At 56.2% G+C, this 15797-nt stretch overlaps 1 protein-coding gene across 2 annotated transcripts in view; it reads left to right on the forward strand.

Annotated features, from left to right (window-relative positions):
* The window catches only part of AGAP3 (ArfGAP with GTPase domain, ankyrin repeat and PH domain 3), a 105576-nt gene that overhangs the window by 57774 nt on the left and 32005 nt on the right, over positions 1-15797 (forward strand). For both annotated transcript variants that reach the window (XM_041471030.1, XM_041471029.1), the window contains exons 9-11: positions 686-778; positions 7636-7740; positions 12596-12761. In XM_041471030.1, the coding sequence (XP_041326964.1) occupies positions 686-778; positions 7636-7740; positions 12596-12761 (364 nt within the window). The remainder of the gene's footprint in view (positions 1-685; positions 779-7635; positions 7741-12595; positions 12762-15797) is intronic.

Genomic DNA, 15797 nt, shown 5'->3' on the forward strand with positions numbered 1-15797 from the left:
GGTGTGTAGGACGCTCCAGAGAGACGCTGCCGCTGCCTCCTGCCATTGTTGTGATTCTGAATGTATTGGTTGTGCTCCATGCCATGTATGACTTGGTATTTCCCTCTGTCCTAAGCACTTTGAATGAGTTCTGCTCAACAGACTGTAAATTTCATATTGTATTTATCAGAGTTTGCTCTCCCCGCGGCCCTCGGGCGCTGGTGGGTCCCGCTCTCGCCGCTCTAGACGTGTGGTAGATATTTATTGTCCATGCTCTTTTGTAAGGGGCTGGTATCTGCCCGGTGACCTGTGCTACTTTGTATGGTGCAAGTGTGTTACCAGAATAAATCTGTTGGATTAGTAGAGGTGTGAGTTCCTTCACTGCCTGACCCTCTCCTGCTTCCATCCATGCTCCACCTGCATCCCATGCCATTTCTGTCTGTCGCCATGTCCTGTGTGCCCCACGGGAGGGGGTGCCCACATAGCCCCGCTCTGCCAGGAGGAGGACAGCTCTGCTTGCAGTGGGGGGAGAGGAGAGCTTGCTGGGGGGCTGGGCTGGAGTGTCCCGAGCGTCCCTAGAGCGGCCGGGCTGGGAGAGCTGGCCTGGGGAGAGCAGAGTGGTGTGGCCTGGAGGCTGCTGGGGACAGGGGACCGTGGTTTGGTCTCTGTGCCCAGCTCTAACGCGCCTGTGTCTCTTCTCTTCCAGTCTCGGAAGGGCGCGGACCCGGAGCGCGACAAGAAGGTGCCGGAGTGTAAAGCGGACAGTATTGGCAGCGGGCGGGCCATTCCCATGAAGCAGGTTCGATGCTCCCCTTCGCCCGCTGCGACAGCAGGCTCCAGGGAGAGGGGGCTGCCTGGTGCCCCCTGCCCGGGGCTGCCCAGGGTCCGGCAGTGGGTGGGGGCTGTGGCCCTGGCTGGGGCGGGTGCGGCGGGGCTGTGGCAGGTCGCTGCCGGCGCTGCGGCGGTGCAGAGCGGTTCCAGCAGATGGCATCCGTGCCCCACGCCCGCTGCAACCTCTGCCGCAGCCTCTCTCTGCTCCTCTCTGCTCCTCTTCTCTCCTGTTCCTCTCCGCTCCTGCTCCGGCTCCTGGCAGGACAGGAAGGGGATTCCCCTCTTCAGGGGCTACTCCAAAGAGCTGTGAGCACAGTGCCCACACCATGGGCTGCTGGGAGCCTAAGGGAGGCACTGCTTCCTCCAGCAGCAGTGCATGCTGCTCCTGCCTCTTGGCTTCCAGGGAATCTTGAATTGCTGGGATCCAACCCAGTGTTGCTTGCCCCTGTGTCCATCACTGGCAAGCAGGGATGGGTGACGTCCAAGCGAGCCAAGTGGTGTGGATTGGCTGGATGGTGTTTCTGTCATGATTTCCTTGCATTACAGGAAAGACTGATCTGGCAGCTTGTGCTCCTGCCTTGCATATTGTGCCCCGTTGTGGATTCATTTACCCCCTGTTGGTCCCTCTGTGCCAGGGTCCCCCAGCGCTGCCAGGGCTGAGTTGCACGGGGCCAGTTGTGTCCCTGCATTGCAGGAGTGCTGCGACATGAGGCAGGAGAGTAGAGTCTACATCCCCACCAGGTTCTGGCTGCCTGGTATGATTCCATGCTGAGATTCCATGGGGAAGGACTCAGTGAAGCCTAGCTAGCTGAGGAGAGGAGTGATGGGTCAGAAGAGAGAGACCCTACTCACTGCTGGAGCTGCCAAAGCTCCTGCCCTTCCCTGCCCGTGGGGTAATCCTGGGGCAGGTTTGTGCAGGGCTGTTGGTGCCCCAGGCAAGGCGCTGTGCTGAAAGGAGGGTGGTGTTGGGAGGGCAGCCCTGGGAGGGTTGGCTCTGAGCCAGGGGGAGCAGTGACAGGAGAAGCAATGCCAGGGTGGAGGCTGTGGGATCTCACACATGGGGCTCTGCTCCTGAGGTGCCCAAGTTTGGCACTGCCCCAGCAGGAAGAGGCAGCCCAGCTCTGTGCTGGGCCATGCCCTGCTCTCTGCAGCCCAGGGTCTGTTGGTGTGCAGTGGGTCGCTGTTTGTGGTGGGTTGTTGTTGGGTCAGTGTTTGTGGTGGATCATTGTTGGTGTGGGGGTCGTTGGCTGAGGTGGGTTCTTGATTGCAGTAGATTGTTGGTTTGCAGTGGCAGTGCCCATTTGCTCTGGTTTGGGGTCAGCCCAAGCTGGGCAGCAGGGGAAGTGGTGGGTGGCTGTTCTGTGGTGAGGTAGGGGAGGCTGAGAGTAGAGCAGCTGGAGCCCTCAGTCAGACCTGACTTGGTTCCCCAGATCCTGCTGCTGCCTGCCGAGGGCTGGTCCTGAGAGGGACCTGACAGCCTATTGTGCCCGGACCTCTGGGCTCCTTTTTCCAGGATCTCCCTCCACCTGGCAGGGCAGGATGATTCTCTACCTGCTCCTGTGTCTCCGTGCTGCTGACAGGGCCTGGCCTTGCTGTGTTGGTTCAGTGGGATTTAGTCATTCCATGGTGTTCCTGTGTGAAATGGGGAGAACTGGGACCAGCAGAGGCCCAGCTCTGCAAAGACAACCTCTGTACATCCTTTCTGGGCTTTGCAAGGAGGAGGAGATGCCAAACTGCTGCCTGGTTCAGGACTAAGCAGAGGAACCAGTTCACGGCAGCAGCAGCTCACAAGGAGAGCCTGGAGCAGAGAGTTCCCATGGGAGATCCAGGTCCTTGCTGGGTTCAGGACTGGCACCTTTTCTAGCCAGAGTTGCTAGAGGTGGTTTCACAGAGATCCTGGCAGTGTTTTTGCAGGAACATATGTGGGGGGAAGTGGTGTTGGACAGGTGAACACTAGCTTGTTCCAGCAGATATCAACATGTGGCTTGTGGGGAAGGGCTTGTCAGGGGGTCCATAGTGAGGTTAGCACTACAGTTTGGCACATTCCTGCCAAATTCCTCCCTAGGCCACAAGGAGTGATGGCTTGGTCCCACCAGCAGGGAGAGGAGCAAAGACTCTCAGGAGGTGTAGCTCTGTATCACGAAGATACAGGACAGGGGATGGTTGCTCTGGTCTCTGGTATGGACCTGCCCCTTCTGGAAGATGGTGGAGGTCTCACTGCTTGCTGTCTCTGAGAGGCAGTGGGAGAATGGGGGCTTCAGTTAGTTTTCCTCTTAGACCCTCGTTGGTCCTGCCCAGCGTAGGAGCAGAGGAGCTGTTGGGGTTGGATCAGATGGGCAGGATCTGCTGCCTGGGTTTGTGGCCAGCACTGGCTTCCCTTGGCTTGGGCACCTCTGGGCTGGCACGTTCGCTGCTGGGGCTGCTGCAGGTCACCTTGGGAGCAGCTGGGTTCCTCTGCGTGGGAGAAGGAGGCTGCTCTGTGCTGGGGGGCAGCAGGCTCACCCACGGCACCCATGGCTGCAATCACTGTGATCCACAATCCCTTCCTGGTCTCTGTGAGCACAGAACAAGCGTTGGGAAGCGCTGACAGCCCTCCTCAGCACGTGGGGTCTGGGGCTTGCGTGGAGCCAGGGAGCAGGAGGCTGGGCTGGGTGCTGCAGAAAGAGAAACACTGGGGAGCCTTGGCTGAGGAGGGATGTGTGTTACTACTGCAGGGTGCTTGGTTGTCACTTGTCACTGCCTTCTCCAGCACAGCACCTCTCGGTGACCTGATCTGTCTCCCTTATGCATGTCTGAAAAAGATGGAGTTGCCCAAGGGGACAGGTGAGACTGTGGGTGTTGGGGCCCCCCTACACCTGGAACAGCACCTACGCACCCTCCAGGCAGCGGGTGCCTCTGCCAGGGCTGCTCTGTGCCAGGGACTCAGGGTCCGTGTGCTGGAGCGTCCTTTTGGTGATGGTCCTGCAAGGCTGGAAGAGTTCCCTCATAGCTGGACACTTGTCTCTGAGAAGTGGGTTAATTAGGCCGGGAGATGAGCTTCCTCAGCTGTTTGTTACCGGGAATGAGCTCCTAATTGCACATCTACCAGATCTTTCTGGGAAGGCTGCATGGAGCGTGCTGGCAGCCCGAGGGTCCCCTGGCCCCTGGCCTGGCTCTGCTCGGGCCGTGCACTCCAGCAGGGCCCAAGGCGGGTGACTCCTCCTTCTTGGGAGCTGGGATCATGCTGGGAGCTTAGATTACATTTAAATTGCCATTTGCATTTTCCAATCAATACGCGACTTCACAATTAAGTTTGGTGTTAAAATTCTTAGCAAAAAGTGAGTGGAAGGGAGATTTGTGGAGTAAACGAGTCCTCTGGGGGCCATCGCGGCTCCCTGCTTCATTACGCTGCATATTGCTGCTGCTGCTTTTACTGTGCACCGGCACAGCCCAGCGCCAGCAGCCCGGAGTGCCGGGAGAGGGAACAGCGCCGGGCTCTCCTCCCTTTGTGTGCCACAGGGAAGAAACTCCTGGAAGAGTTCCTGCCTGCAGATCCTCGCACGGTGCAGAGGGAGGGTGAGGAGCACCCGCGTGCGCTGGCACGGGGCTCTCGGGGCCACCGGGAGCCTCTGGGGAGGCTCCTGGGCAGCAGCACGGGCACACAGCCCGGGTTCTTCCCCCTTTTGGAGCTTTCTTCCTGCTGGCTTGCACAAAAGAGCTCCTTCCCAGCTCTGAGTTTGGTTGTGCTTCAGTTTGCCAAGGTGCAGGTTTGAGGCTGACCTAAGTGCAGCCACTGTTCTCTGCAGGCAGCGTGTGTTTGGGGCAGGCTGGAAGTGCTGAAGGGGGTGTTCCGTAGCATCAGGTTGAAGTCACATCGAGGGGAGGAGAGGAGCTGTACTGCAGGATGCTGTGGAAGGGCAGGTCAGATGGTGGAACTGAGCTGGGTTTAAGGCAAGAAGGGGGATCATTACATGCCCAGGAGGGATCTTCACACCCGGAAGAGATCACTGTGTCCAGAAGGAATTGTCATGCTCAGAAGCCAGAGAATTCCACGCAGTGACTTTGAGTTAGATCTGTAACTTCAGCCCGGTCTGGAGCAGATTTGTTTGAAAGGTACCAAACAAATGTTCTGAATTACAGAGAATTCACCGTTTGCCTGGGTGAGCTGGTGGATGTTAAACTGGCTTTGTGTGGCAGGAGGAACGATCATTTTCTTACACTGTGTGGGAAATACGTGGCCCAGCTGAGGTGTTAGAGAGGATGACTTTGGTTGGTCCAGAACCAGTGCTGAGGGAACGTGGGTACTGCTGAGTGTCTGTGGGAGGATGGTGCACAAGATCCAGGCAGCTGCTCTGCCCATGGCATGGCATGGCATGGCATGGCATGGCATGGCTGCTGTCTCATCTGGGAGGTGCAGGGATGTCAGGATCCCATCTCTGCTGGGGAGGAGCAGTGCCCATCAGTGCAGGTTTTGTGAAGAGGTTGGAGTGCCGTGGTGCAGCTGAGCCTGTCCAGGGAGGGAGGGGCGAGGTGCCCTCCCAGCACTGCTCCAGCTCTGCTCTGCTGGGGCAGTATCACAGATGGGCACTTGTCTGCCCTGTCTGACCCAGCAAGCACCCCCAGACCGAGGTACCTTTCCACGGAGCCCTGGGAGCTGCTCAGGGATGGCACCTCCAGCCCAAGAGCTCACACGTGGGCAGCTCAGGACCAGCCCTGACAGCCACTGCAGGCTCCTGCCACCTGCCCCTGAGCCTGCTGTCCTCAGCAGCTCGGTTTGCCCAGTGATAGGAGGCAGCTGGGGTTAAGGACCAGTCGCTGCACTGATTTACACCATGTAATTGCAACATTACCCTTAGGTTTTCTGGCTTTGTGTTTTCTTGGAGTTCATTTGAGCAAGACGTTGAGGAACTGGTCTGAATCAGATGCAGGTTGGCTGGACCTCTGTAAGTCCTCTTGGATACAGCTTTGCCATTTATAACCACGCTTGTTCTCAGACATGGATATGTTTTGAGATCTTGCACTTGACTAGTTCTCATGGCATTCATTGCTGGCTCTATGGGTTTTGTACCACTGGTGCTGAAGAGGGTTGTTGCTTAGTTAAAAACCTGACAGAAAGCAAAACCACTTGTCATCACAGTCACTCCTGCCATCAGACAATGTGTTTTACCCAAGGGAGAACCAGGCTCCTCTAATGTCCTGTTTGCATGAGCTGGCATTGGCTCCTCTCCTCTCCTCTCCTCTCCTCTCCTCTCCGTGTTTGCACATCAGTCTTTGCCATAGCTTTTCCATGGATTTGCTTGGTGTGAGCCTCCAGCCGTGATTCCAGGGGCTGTTGCTTGTCCCCTGGCAGACCTTGGCAGAGCTGGAGCTGTCAGCCAGCTGCCACATTCCATGCCATGTTCTCATCAGCACCTTCTGACTCTACCGAGTGAGTTCTTCAGCTCATGTCCTCTGAGCTCTTGAGGCCAGGTATCAGATCCTGACGAGGGATCTGATCTTGCCCACACACAGCTTTGCCTTAGCCACTCTGCTTTGCTGTTCCATCCCTGCATGTGTGGAGGGCATTCCTTTTCCCACTGCTGGCTGCCCGAGCAGCGAGCTGCAGTGCTCGTGGGGACTCCTGCCCGTTGTGCACCATTTATTGCTGATTTCACGGTCACGTCTGGCAGTGTTGTCCCCCCACCACTTTGTGCTGGGCCTGTGCACCGTGCAGGCGCAGCAGCTCAGTCTCCAGGCACTGGGATGGAGCCCCCAAATATGCCAAGGCTGGCAGGGCTGACACTTTCTGCCCAGGGTTTTGAGGAGGGGCTGGCCCGGGGCCCAGATTTTTGCCAAGTTAGGAACAGGCAGTCTGGGTGTCTGTCCAGACAGCACTTTCAGAGGGGCCAGGCCTGACAGTTGGTAGAGCCAGCTTTTTCCCAGACTTTGTTACTCATTCCTACTTTTGTCCCCCCATGCTGTGCTTCGCTCCCTGCTGACAGAGTGCTTGATGTGCTCTCTCTGCTCCAGAGCCCTTGCACCTGGTGTCTTACCCCAGCTTCCTTCTCCCTCTCCACCTTTGTCCTTACCTGATACATAATAAATTGCTGCTGGAGGTAGATTCTTGGGGAGGCAAAAATGAATGGGGAGAGGATGAGGATCGTGCTGTGAGCTTTGGTTCAGATCAATGGAGTTAGGTCTGGGTTACCTGAGTGCAATCATTTCCTGGCCCTGGGAGTGTGGTGCCAGCGACAGCAGGGTGGGTCTCAGGTAAAATCCTGATGAGAAAAGGGGATGACTCTAGCTCTCAGCTGCCCAGGACCTGCACTCCCTCCTGAGATGTGTCCATCCCTACTCTGACAGCTCTCAGAATCACAAGCTGGTGAGAGAATGTGCATCCCTTGGGAGACCTGTATTTGGAGTGTTATTTCTCAATTGGCCCCTGCCTGTCCCCAGTTTTCCCTGCCATGACCATCCCTCTGCACTTTGGGTGGTGGGAGAAGGTCTGGGAGCAATCTGTCTGTGGTGGTGAGGTTGGTTCCTGCCCTGTGTGGGCACTGCCTTTCAGCATGGGAAGAGTGAGTGGTTTGGGACACCAGAGGATGTGATGGGTCCCTCAGAGGACCTGAACATTGGCGTTGGGGCGTGGAGACCCTTATCCCTGAAAGGGAGGGGGCTGTCTGTGGCACTGAGGGGTTGGTGAGGAAGGAGTGCAGCCCAGAGAATGTGGGAAAGCAACCTAGAAGATGTTTTCTTGAGTCTGCTCATCGTTTCTTCTAAAGACCAATGTCCAAGGGGCAGTGTTGGAGTGGAGCATGAGGTGCCTGGATCAAACACCATCTGAGACTCGTGACTCTTCTCTTTTAGGGCATTCTCCTCAAACGCAGTGGCAAGTCCCTCAATAAGGAGTGGAAGAAGAAGTACGTGACGCTGTGTGACAATGGGGTCCTCACCTACCACCCCAGCCTGCACGTGAGTACTGGGCTGAGTGGAGGAGCAGGGTGGGACAGAGCAGTGTCCTTCATGCTGTGGCTGCTGCTGCAGGTGCTCTTGCAGCAGCCATCACGGCACTGAGGGCTGGGGAAGAGTTTGGTAGCAGATGGAAGTTCTGGGCTCTGCCCTGGGCAGGAGTTCAGTGTTGGCCACCTCCCAGGCAGCATTTACCAGGGTTTGGAGGAGACTCTGTCCTGCAGGCCGCTTGTTCAGTGCTAGGCTGGTGGAAGCAAGCTCTGTGCAGGATTGCGCTGGGAAGCTGCAGTTCTCTCCTCTTTGCCTGCTCCGTCCATTAAAGCGGGGCCTACCCTGCAGCCGGACGAGGAGCAGGCAGAGAACTCCTTGCAGCTGTATCTGATGGTGCCATTTGGGTGTGCAATAATTTTCCTGGCTGCTAGGTGTTGGGTAATGGAGACGAGGTGCCTGTGCAGAGCCGCGCTGCCCTCGGTGCCGTCTGAGCCTCCCCGCTCGGCTCAGGCACGCAGCTGCCGCCCCATCCATCTCTGTCGCCTCCCCGCTGTGGGGCTAATGGCTTCTTCCCTGTTCCCTCTCGAGCACAGTTTGCTGCTGTGGCAGCAGCCACGGACAGACACACCTGTGACACAGGCCCAGCACCTCTGCCAAGGACGTGCTGCCACAGGACAGACAGACGGGCAGTGGCTGGGGGGCACACGGTGGTTTAGGGGGCTGCAAGGAGAAGAACAAGGGGCTGCAGCTCTTGTGAATGTTCCAGGCCCTCGCTGTGTCCCTGATCTCTTCAGATGTGGGGTATTGGAGTGTCCTGTGCCTCAGAGTCTTTTTCCTCATTGCTAACCCTGCACTGTCACTCCAGGCTTTACCATGCTCAGTTATCCAGCTCCAGAGCCCCTAGACCCTGATGTCCTTGAACTGGAGACCCAACCATTGCATTTCCTTTCTCTAATTTTTTGGAGCTTTTTCTTAGAGTTCTCAATCCCCATACTGTAGTCTGCAGTTCTCTAACTTTGTAACCCCAGTTTTTGGTCTTCAGATCACCAAACCAGGAGGGAGCAGCTGCTGCTGCCATCTCTGCATGTGTGCTCACCTGTGCACCTGTGTGTATGGGCTTATCACATTTCCACCATGGAAATTACCATGCTATTACCATCAGCTGTGGAGGGAGAGCAATTTCTGGGCTGTTGTTTAGCTCCTCTCAGATGCTGCTGCTGCCACACACCAGGTTTCTCTCCTTTTTTCACCATTCCTTCCTCAGGGGGTGATCGAGATTGATGCCACTTGCTTTCCATCCTGCACTTCAGTGTTTCATTTCATTACTGCGTTGCCCTGGGAAAAAATCTGGTTTGCTTCCAGCTGGTGCCACTGGTGATCCAGAGCCCGTTGCTGAGGGTGATGCCAGCTGGGCCTGTCCTGCCCGGTTTCCACGAGGAGCTCTGAACCTTGCCCCTGAGATAGGAGGTGTATTGCTGGATGTGTTTACCTACAGCGAGGGTGGATTACCGTGGGCACAGAGCATGGGGCTGCCCAGCCTGTCTGCCACAAGGCTGGGGTTCTGTGTGCTGCCCTGTGCATCGCCTGCCTAGGAGCTGGGGAACGGACCCTGGCGCCCACCATTGTGTCCCACTGCCTACTGCAGTTCTGGCAGCGTGATGGTGGCATCCACAAAGCCTCTCTGCCTCTCTTTCCCTCTGCTACCTGGTGTACAACCTGCTTGGAAGGGGTAGATGCAGGAGGAAGAGGTAGTCCAGAGGAGGATGTGCCGTTGTATCTGCTCCTCCCCATCCTCCAGAGTGAATCAGGGAGTGCTGTGATGGATCTGTACCCTGTGGCCTGAGGCAAAGCTCCCGTGGCCTTTCCCAGGATGACACAAGCAGAGCACGTTAGGGATGGAGCAAACCTGTGCTCCTGAGGATGGGCACATGCTCTTCAGTCACTTCAGTTTGGCAGCAGATCGCAGTGTGGCAGCTGGCTGGCACGGGGTGGGGCAGCTGTGGGCCAGAACTAACCACAGAGTGCCAGCCAAGGGGACGTGCAGCATCCAGTTCTTGCCATGGGATGGGAAGTCCCAGCTTCTTCCCTGCCTGTGCTGCTGTGTGTCTGTGGATGGTGGAATTCTGGGTGCAGCAAAGGGGTCCCTGAGAGCAGACTGAGCCTTGCAGGATGGAGCCTTGGCCATCAGGATGTTCAATGCCCCAGAGCATTTTTGTGCTCTTCTTGTGTTCCCAGTGGCTGTTCCTTGGCATGAGTCAGGGCAGTTCCTGGCTTGTCTTCCCTTCCATCTCTGTTACATTCTCTCCCTGTCGCTCTTGGGGTGGGTGTCAGGACCTCAGAGATCAGCAGCCCTAAGTTATTTCTCTGCCAGTGCACATCTGGCCAGGTGTGCCCATGCCCCATTGGGTGGAGATCAGGGCCTGGCTCTGGCAGTGCTGATTTTACCAGCCAAAGCTTCCTGGTGGAGCTGTTAATCTGTTTTTGGGAGTTCATCACTCAGCCTATTTCTGGATCTGGATCATGGTACCTCCAGCCCAACTTGAAAGTTTCCTCAACAGGAGTCAGGCGTAAACTCTGGGTTTTCAGTCACAGGTTGGCAAAACACATGGTGGTGAGCTGGCCCTGGCCCTGGAATTGCTTTCCTGGTGGAAACAAATCTGCCTTGAGCACCAACCTGGACTCAGCAGCTTGGGAACTGTGGGGCAGTGGTGGGTTCCTGCCCTGAGGTGCCACCTCTGCCTCTGCACTGGAGCAGTTGGTGGTTTCAGGGACAAGCAGGATGCCTGGAGATGGAGGCAGGAGTGCTGGGGGCCTGATCCCTGGATTCAGCAGGGCTTTCCTTGTTGCGTTTATGTTCTACCTTTCTGTAAGTGTGTTCAGTGAAAGGAGAAGAACAAGTTGTGTGAAGAGCCTGGTGCGGTTTCCCATCACTTCCCCAAAGCCTTGGAGAGAATTCTGCTGCTGGGAAGGTGCGTGGCTGAGCCCAGGCTCGCCGGCCGCGCTGCACAGAGCCGGGGAAGCAGCTCCCATTTTGCAGCCAGTGGAGCCATTCACACAATCACCTTCTGTTAATTCTATCTGCAACATCAATTAAATTGTTTGTAGAAACTAATTGAATGTGGCTTAATCACACATCTTAATAGCTTTCCACGCTTTGAACTCGTTGTTAATTCCAGTAATAAAATGAAATGAGAGAACTGGCTGGGTAATTAGCGAGGAGGCTTGGGAAGAAATTGCTGTTTTATGGTAGGTAATAAAAGCCGAGCGGCAGTGACCGCTCGCTCCGGCAGGCAGCCGGCGACCGCGGCACTTGTGCTGAGTGAGGGAAAATCCTCCAGCCCCTCGGAGGGTCCTGCCCGGGGCTGGCACCGGCTCTGCACCCAGCTGGGAGCAGCTCGGGCTGGCGGTGTCAGAGTCACGCAGGTACCGGACGGGCAGTGCCAAGGTCTGAGGCCAGGCTGCCCCGTGTCCAGGTGTGCTGTCCCGTGTCCGGGTGTGCTGCCCCGTGTCCAGGTGTGCTGCCCCGTGTCTGTGTGCTGCCCCGTGTCCGGGTGTGCTGCCCCGTGTCCGGGTGTGCTGCCCCGTGTCCAGGTGTGCTGTCCCGTGTCCGGGTGTGCTGCCCCGTGTCTGTGTGCTGCCCCGTGTCCGGGTGTGCTGCCCCGTGTCCGGGTGTGCTGCCCCGTGTCCAGGTGTGCTGCCCCGTGTCCGGGTGTGCTGCCCCGTGTCCGGGTGTGCTCTGGGGCAGGATCCCTGCGGGGTGTCAGTGGGAAGAGAGGAGTTCAGACCAGGTGTGAAGGTGCTGTGGGAGACCATGATCCTTGCAAATAGCTACCTGAGAGCACAGAGCGTGGCCTGTGCAGCCCCTGTCACCCGCTTTTGGGTCCAGGATGGGAGGATTGTTGCTCTTAAACTGAGCTTGTTCTTGTGTTTATCTTCTTGGATGTGGAAGCAGATGGCGACCGTCTCTGAGTTAATCTTTTTGGTGACCTCCTTGTGAAATAGTAAACCCAAGCCCCCTGCAGCAGCCACAAGCTCTCCCTGGACAGCTGTGGCTTCTCTCCTGATGGCAGCAGAGGAGCCCAGGGATGATGTCCCCAGCTCCCTGTTCCTCCCAGAGCCTTGAATCTCCAGTGTTGGTCCCTGCTCCCTTGGGATCTGACCAAGAGTTTCCCCCTGCAACATTGGTAGGGTCTTCCCCTTCTGAGGGCACAAGCCCAAGGAGGAGCTAGCCTCATCAGAGAAGGCTGGGGAAGAACCACGGTGCCCCAGGGGCAGGGAGGGTGAGAGGCACAGAAAGGGATACAAGCTCAGGAGAGATTGGGAGTCTGCACCCTCATTCTGACTGAAAGCTGAGATGCTCTGGGAAGACAGGGCAGAGCGATAGTTACAGACTGCACATGGGCTTTTGGTTGTATAATGAATTGTCTGCCAGAAGAAATGGTGGAAGCACCAAGTTTTAAGTAACAGGAAGCTCTGCAGATGAATGAGCAAGGGAGTTACCTGAGTTCTGTTGTTTCGGGTTTCTCTTAGCCCAGCTGTGACCTGAGAGGGAATTTTTAGGTATCCTATTGCTTATGCTGTACTCATATCATATCAATCATATCGTGCCATATCATATATCATCATATCATATCATATCATATGCTGTTGCAGGTGAGTGCTGAGATTAAGCTGGGGTGACAGGGAGGAGGAGGTGCTGGCCACCTGTGTGCCCTTTGGCTCTGTTTGGTCTCCGATCCCCAGCCATGCTGTCCCAAATGGGCTTGTCCTGGCATCCAGCAGGGCCTAGTGCTGATTGTGGGATGGGGGAGCTTTGCGTGTGTGGCTGGGGCAGGGCTGATCCTCCACCCTTGTGCCTCTGCTGCAGGACTACATGCAGAACGTGCACGGCAAGGAGATCGACCTGCTGCGGACCACGGTGAAGGTGCCGGGCAAGCGGCTCCCCAGGGCCACGGCGGCAGCGCCCGGCGCCAGCCCCAAGGCCAACGGGCTGGCCAAGGAGAGGAGCAGCTCGCAGCTGGCAGGAGGCACAGGTAGGAGCTGGTGTGGGTGGCACAGAGGCAGCAGCTGTCCCTCCACAATGCCCCACAGTCCCTGGCTTTGCTGAGCTGATAACAGAACCCCTTCTGGAGTGTCTTGCTTTCACCACCCTTGGGGGAGTCCCTTTGGTGGGCGTTAGCATTTCTGTGCAGGTCCCAGGTAAGCTCCTTGGTAATCCTTTTAGGATTTTACAGGTAAGAGGTAATCCTTTTAGGATTTTGTGATGGTTGCTGTACAGGACAGAAGAACGTCAGAGGGTTTAACTGACAGTGTGAACCCCTGAGGAATTTCCTCACCCTGAGGAGAGGGTTGAGGCTGGTGAGCTGCTGCACATGGTGGAAGCTGCTGCTCCCTAAACTAAAGGAAATCCCAAGGCTCTTGGTTCCTGACAAGTTGTGTTCTGTTTCTTTCTGGTTTTGGAACCCCCTTTCCTCCTTACCTTTCCTTGGGGAAATGGTGAAGATCTGGTTTGGGACCATCACTCTGTGTGCACACTGAAGAGTTGCCCCAGAGTGTGGTGAGGTGAGACTGGGGGGCTGGCTGCCCCTCTGGCCTCTCACAGAGTTCCTGTCACACTCCTCCTCTCACAGAGTTCCTGCCATGCTCCTCCTCACCGCTGCTGCCCCGGGAGGCTCTCACCCTGCCAGGGGGAACTGTTGAACCTGGGGCCGTCCTGCCCACATTTCCCAGAGCCTTTACTGCATCCTTGGGGCTGGTGTCCTTGGCCAGGGTGGGCACTTCCCACCTGCCTTTTTCCCAGCTAGCTGTTGGCACAGTCTGGTGCACAGGTTATGGAAAAGGCTCTGTTGGGGATGCTGAGGGTGCTGCTGCTGATCACAGAAATTCTTCCAAATCCAGTACTCAGAGTGAGCTTGGGTGACACATCCCCATCTGGTTCACTCCTGCTCTGTGCCCCAGCTCTGCCCCGTGGTCAGATGCTGTCAGCACAGTGCTTCAGAGTCCTGACGGGAGGTGGGATGCTGCTGTAGTGAGTATCAGGAGCTGCTGGAGTCCTTGGCATCACACACACAGAGACATGGACCGGGAATGGGGCACAGTAACATCACTGCTCACACGGTGCCAAGGAGGGCATCACGAGCCCTCCCAAACCCAAACTGCTGTTCTTCATAAGTTAGAAGTCATCTGTGGATAAACTGTCAGTTCTGGCCAGGGCTGTGCAGCTCTGCCTGTTCCTTGTCTTTGCTCTCCACTGTACATTGGCACTCTCTCACCACCTCCACCCACACTCAGCATTCCCCAGCATGGGACAGTTCCTGATTCTGGACAGGGACACTTCTCTGCCTGCCTGTCAGAGGTGCTTTGTCTGAGCTCTGACTTAGCAGAGGTGTCAGAGCTGGGGGAAGGATTCAAACCACAGAGGATCTTCTGCTGATGTCAAACCAGCTGCTCACCTAGCGCCGTATCCTGCTTCCAGCAGTTGTCTCAGTCCTGCTGGGCTCAGGAGCAGGTTGGGATGTACCTGGATTACTGGGATGTACCTGGATTACTGATCCCTGCTGCTGGAAAACCAGTGCCAAGGAGTGAGTACAGTGTGAGAGTGCCCCTGCAGTCTGGGCCAGAGGGCTGGAGCAGGCACAGAGGAAGGGCTGGAGCTAGAGCAGTTACACAGGAGAGGAGATGCAGTGTCCTAGCAGGGGGGAAATGAATGTTGGAATAGTTTATCTGGAGAGCAGTTGGGCTGAGCACTGCCTGAGCCTTTAGAATGAGACCAGTTTCCTGTTGAGGAGATGTGCTTTAGTCCAGCTTGCAGGTGCTGCTGGCCGTGTGTGCAGGGCTGGGAGCTGTGGCACTCGCACATGGTCACTGCCATGTAGGCTCTGTGGCTTTGGGGTCCCCTGTCTGCCCCGGGCCCTCGAGCAGAGCAGTGCTCTGGGCTGCCTAGAGTGGGTGTCCACACGGGGCTCAGCACCAGGACAGCAGCTTTGCACACAGGTCTGAGTCCTGTCTTGGCTCAGGCTGGGTCTGCAGTGTCAGAAATGCTTTTTGTCTGGTACACAATCAGTAAAGGCTCTTCTGAGGCATTTTTTAATCTCTCTCTGATGCCTCCAAGCCCCATAGCAGTGGATGCAGTCACTAAGTGCATTGATGGGACACAGACTCTCTGAGGTGATGTGCTCTTATCCCTTTGCAATGCCCAGGGCTGGGTTTAGGGTTGGTGGAGAATCTGCCTGCCTTCAAATTAGCAGTGACCTCACAGTTTTGCCACCTTTGGGACTGTGGATGAGACTGTTACTGGATCCACTGGGCATCTCTCATCTGACACATATTTTGGCAACTGGAGAAGAAGCACTTCAAAGTTTGCAGTTCTTTGTCAGTCACAAGTTAATCTTCAGAGGACACAAACTTTGGAGACGTGAGGGATTTGCTGTCTTGCCCCAGGAGCCTCTGGGCACAACCAGGTGGCCAGTGGTTAGAGTTCAGAGCAAGTGTGTGGTTCCTCTGTGACCTGAACTCTGCAAGGGTAAGTGACTGTCCACTGCAGTGTCCTTACCTAGGGTGAGGAAAGACCAAGAACATAGAGGGGAGAAGAAGAAAAAAATGAAGTCTCACCTTGCCCTGTATGTGGATACATGAAAATACATGAGTGCAGTGCTCTAGTGAGGATCCAGAATAACTCCAAAGCAGGTATAGACAGCTTCAAGCTAAATACAGTAGGAATGACGAAGGGACTTGTGTTTGTGAAACCACTGGAGGCTCTGTGCCCCAGTATTTAAACCATTCAAGAAGGCAGCTTGACTGTAGTTAAGCTTGGTTTTATTTTGGGTTGGATGAGTTCTCATTGTCCAGAGGAGGCCATGGAGATGCTCCAAGGGCTGGAGCCCTCTCCTACAGAGAGGGCTGAGAGAGCTGGAGGCGTTAACCTGGAGAAGAGGAGGTTCCAGGGAAGACCTTAGAACCCTTCCAGTGCCTGAAGCTGGAGAGAGAGCGTGGACAAGGGCCTGGAGTGGCAGGACAAGGGGGAATGATGTTATACTGAAGGAGGGGAGGTTTAGATTGGGAGCGTGGAC

This window comes from Pyrgilauda ruficollis, unplaced genomic scaffold (assembly GCF_017590135.1).
Source record: "Pyrgilauda ruficollis isolate IOZ18807 unplaced genomic scaffold, ASM1759013v1 scaffold252, whole genome shotgun sequence".
Lineage (NCBI taxonomy): Eukaryota > Metazoa > Chordata > Aves > Passeriformes > Passeridae > Pyrgilauda > Pyrgilauda ruficollis.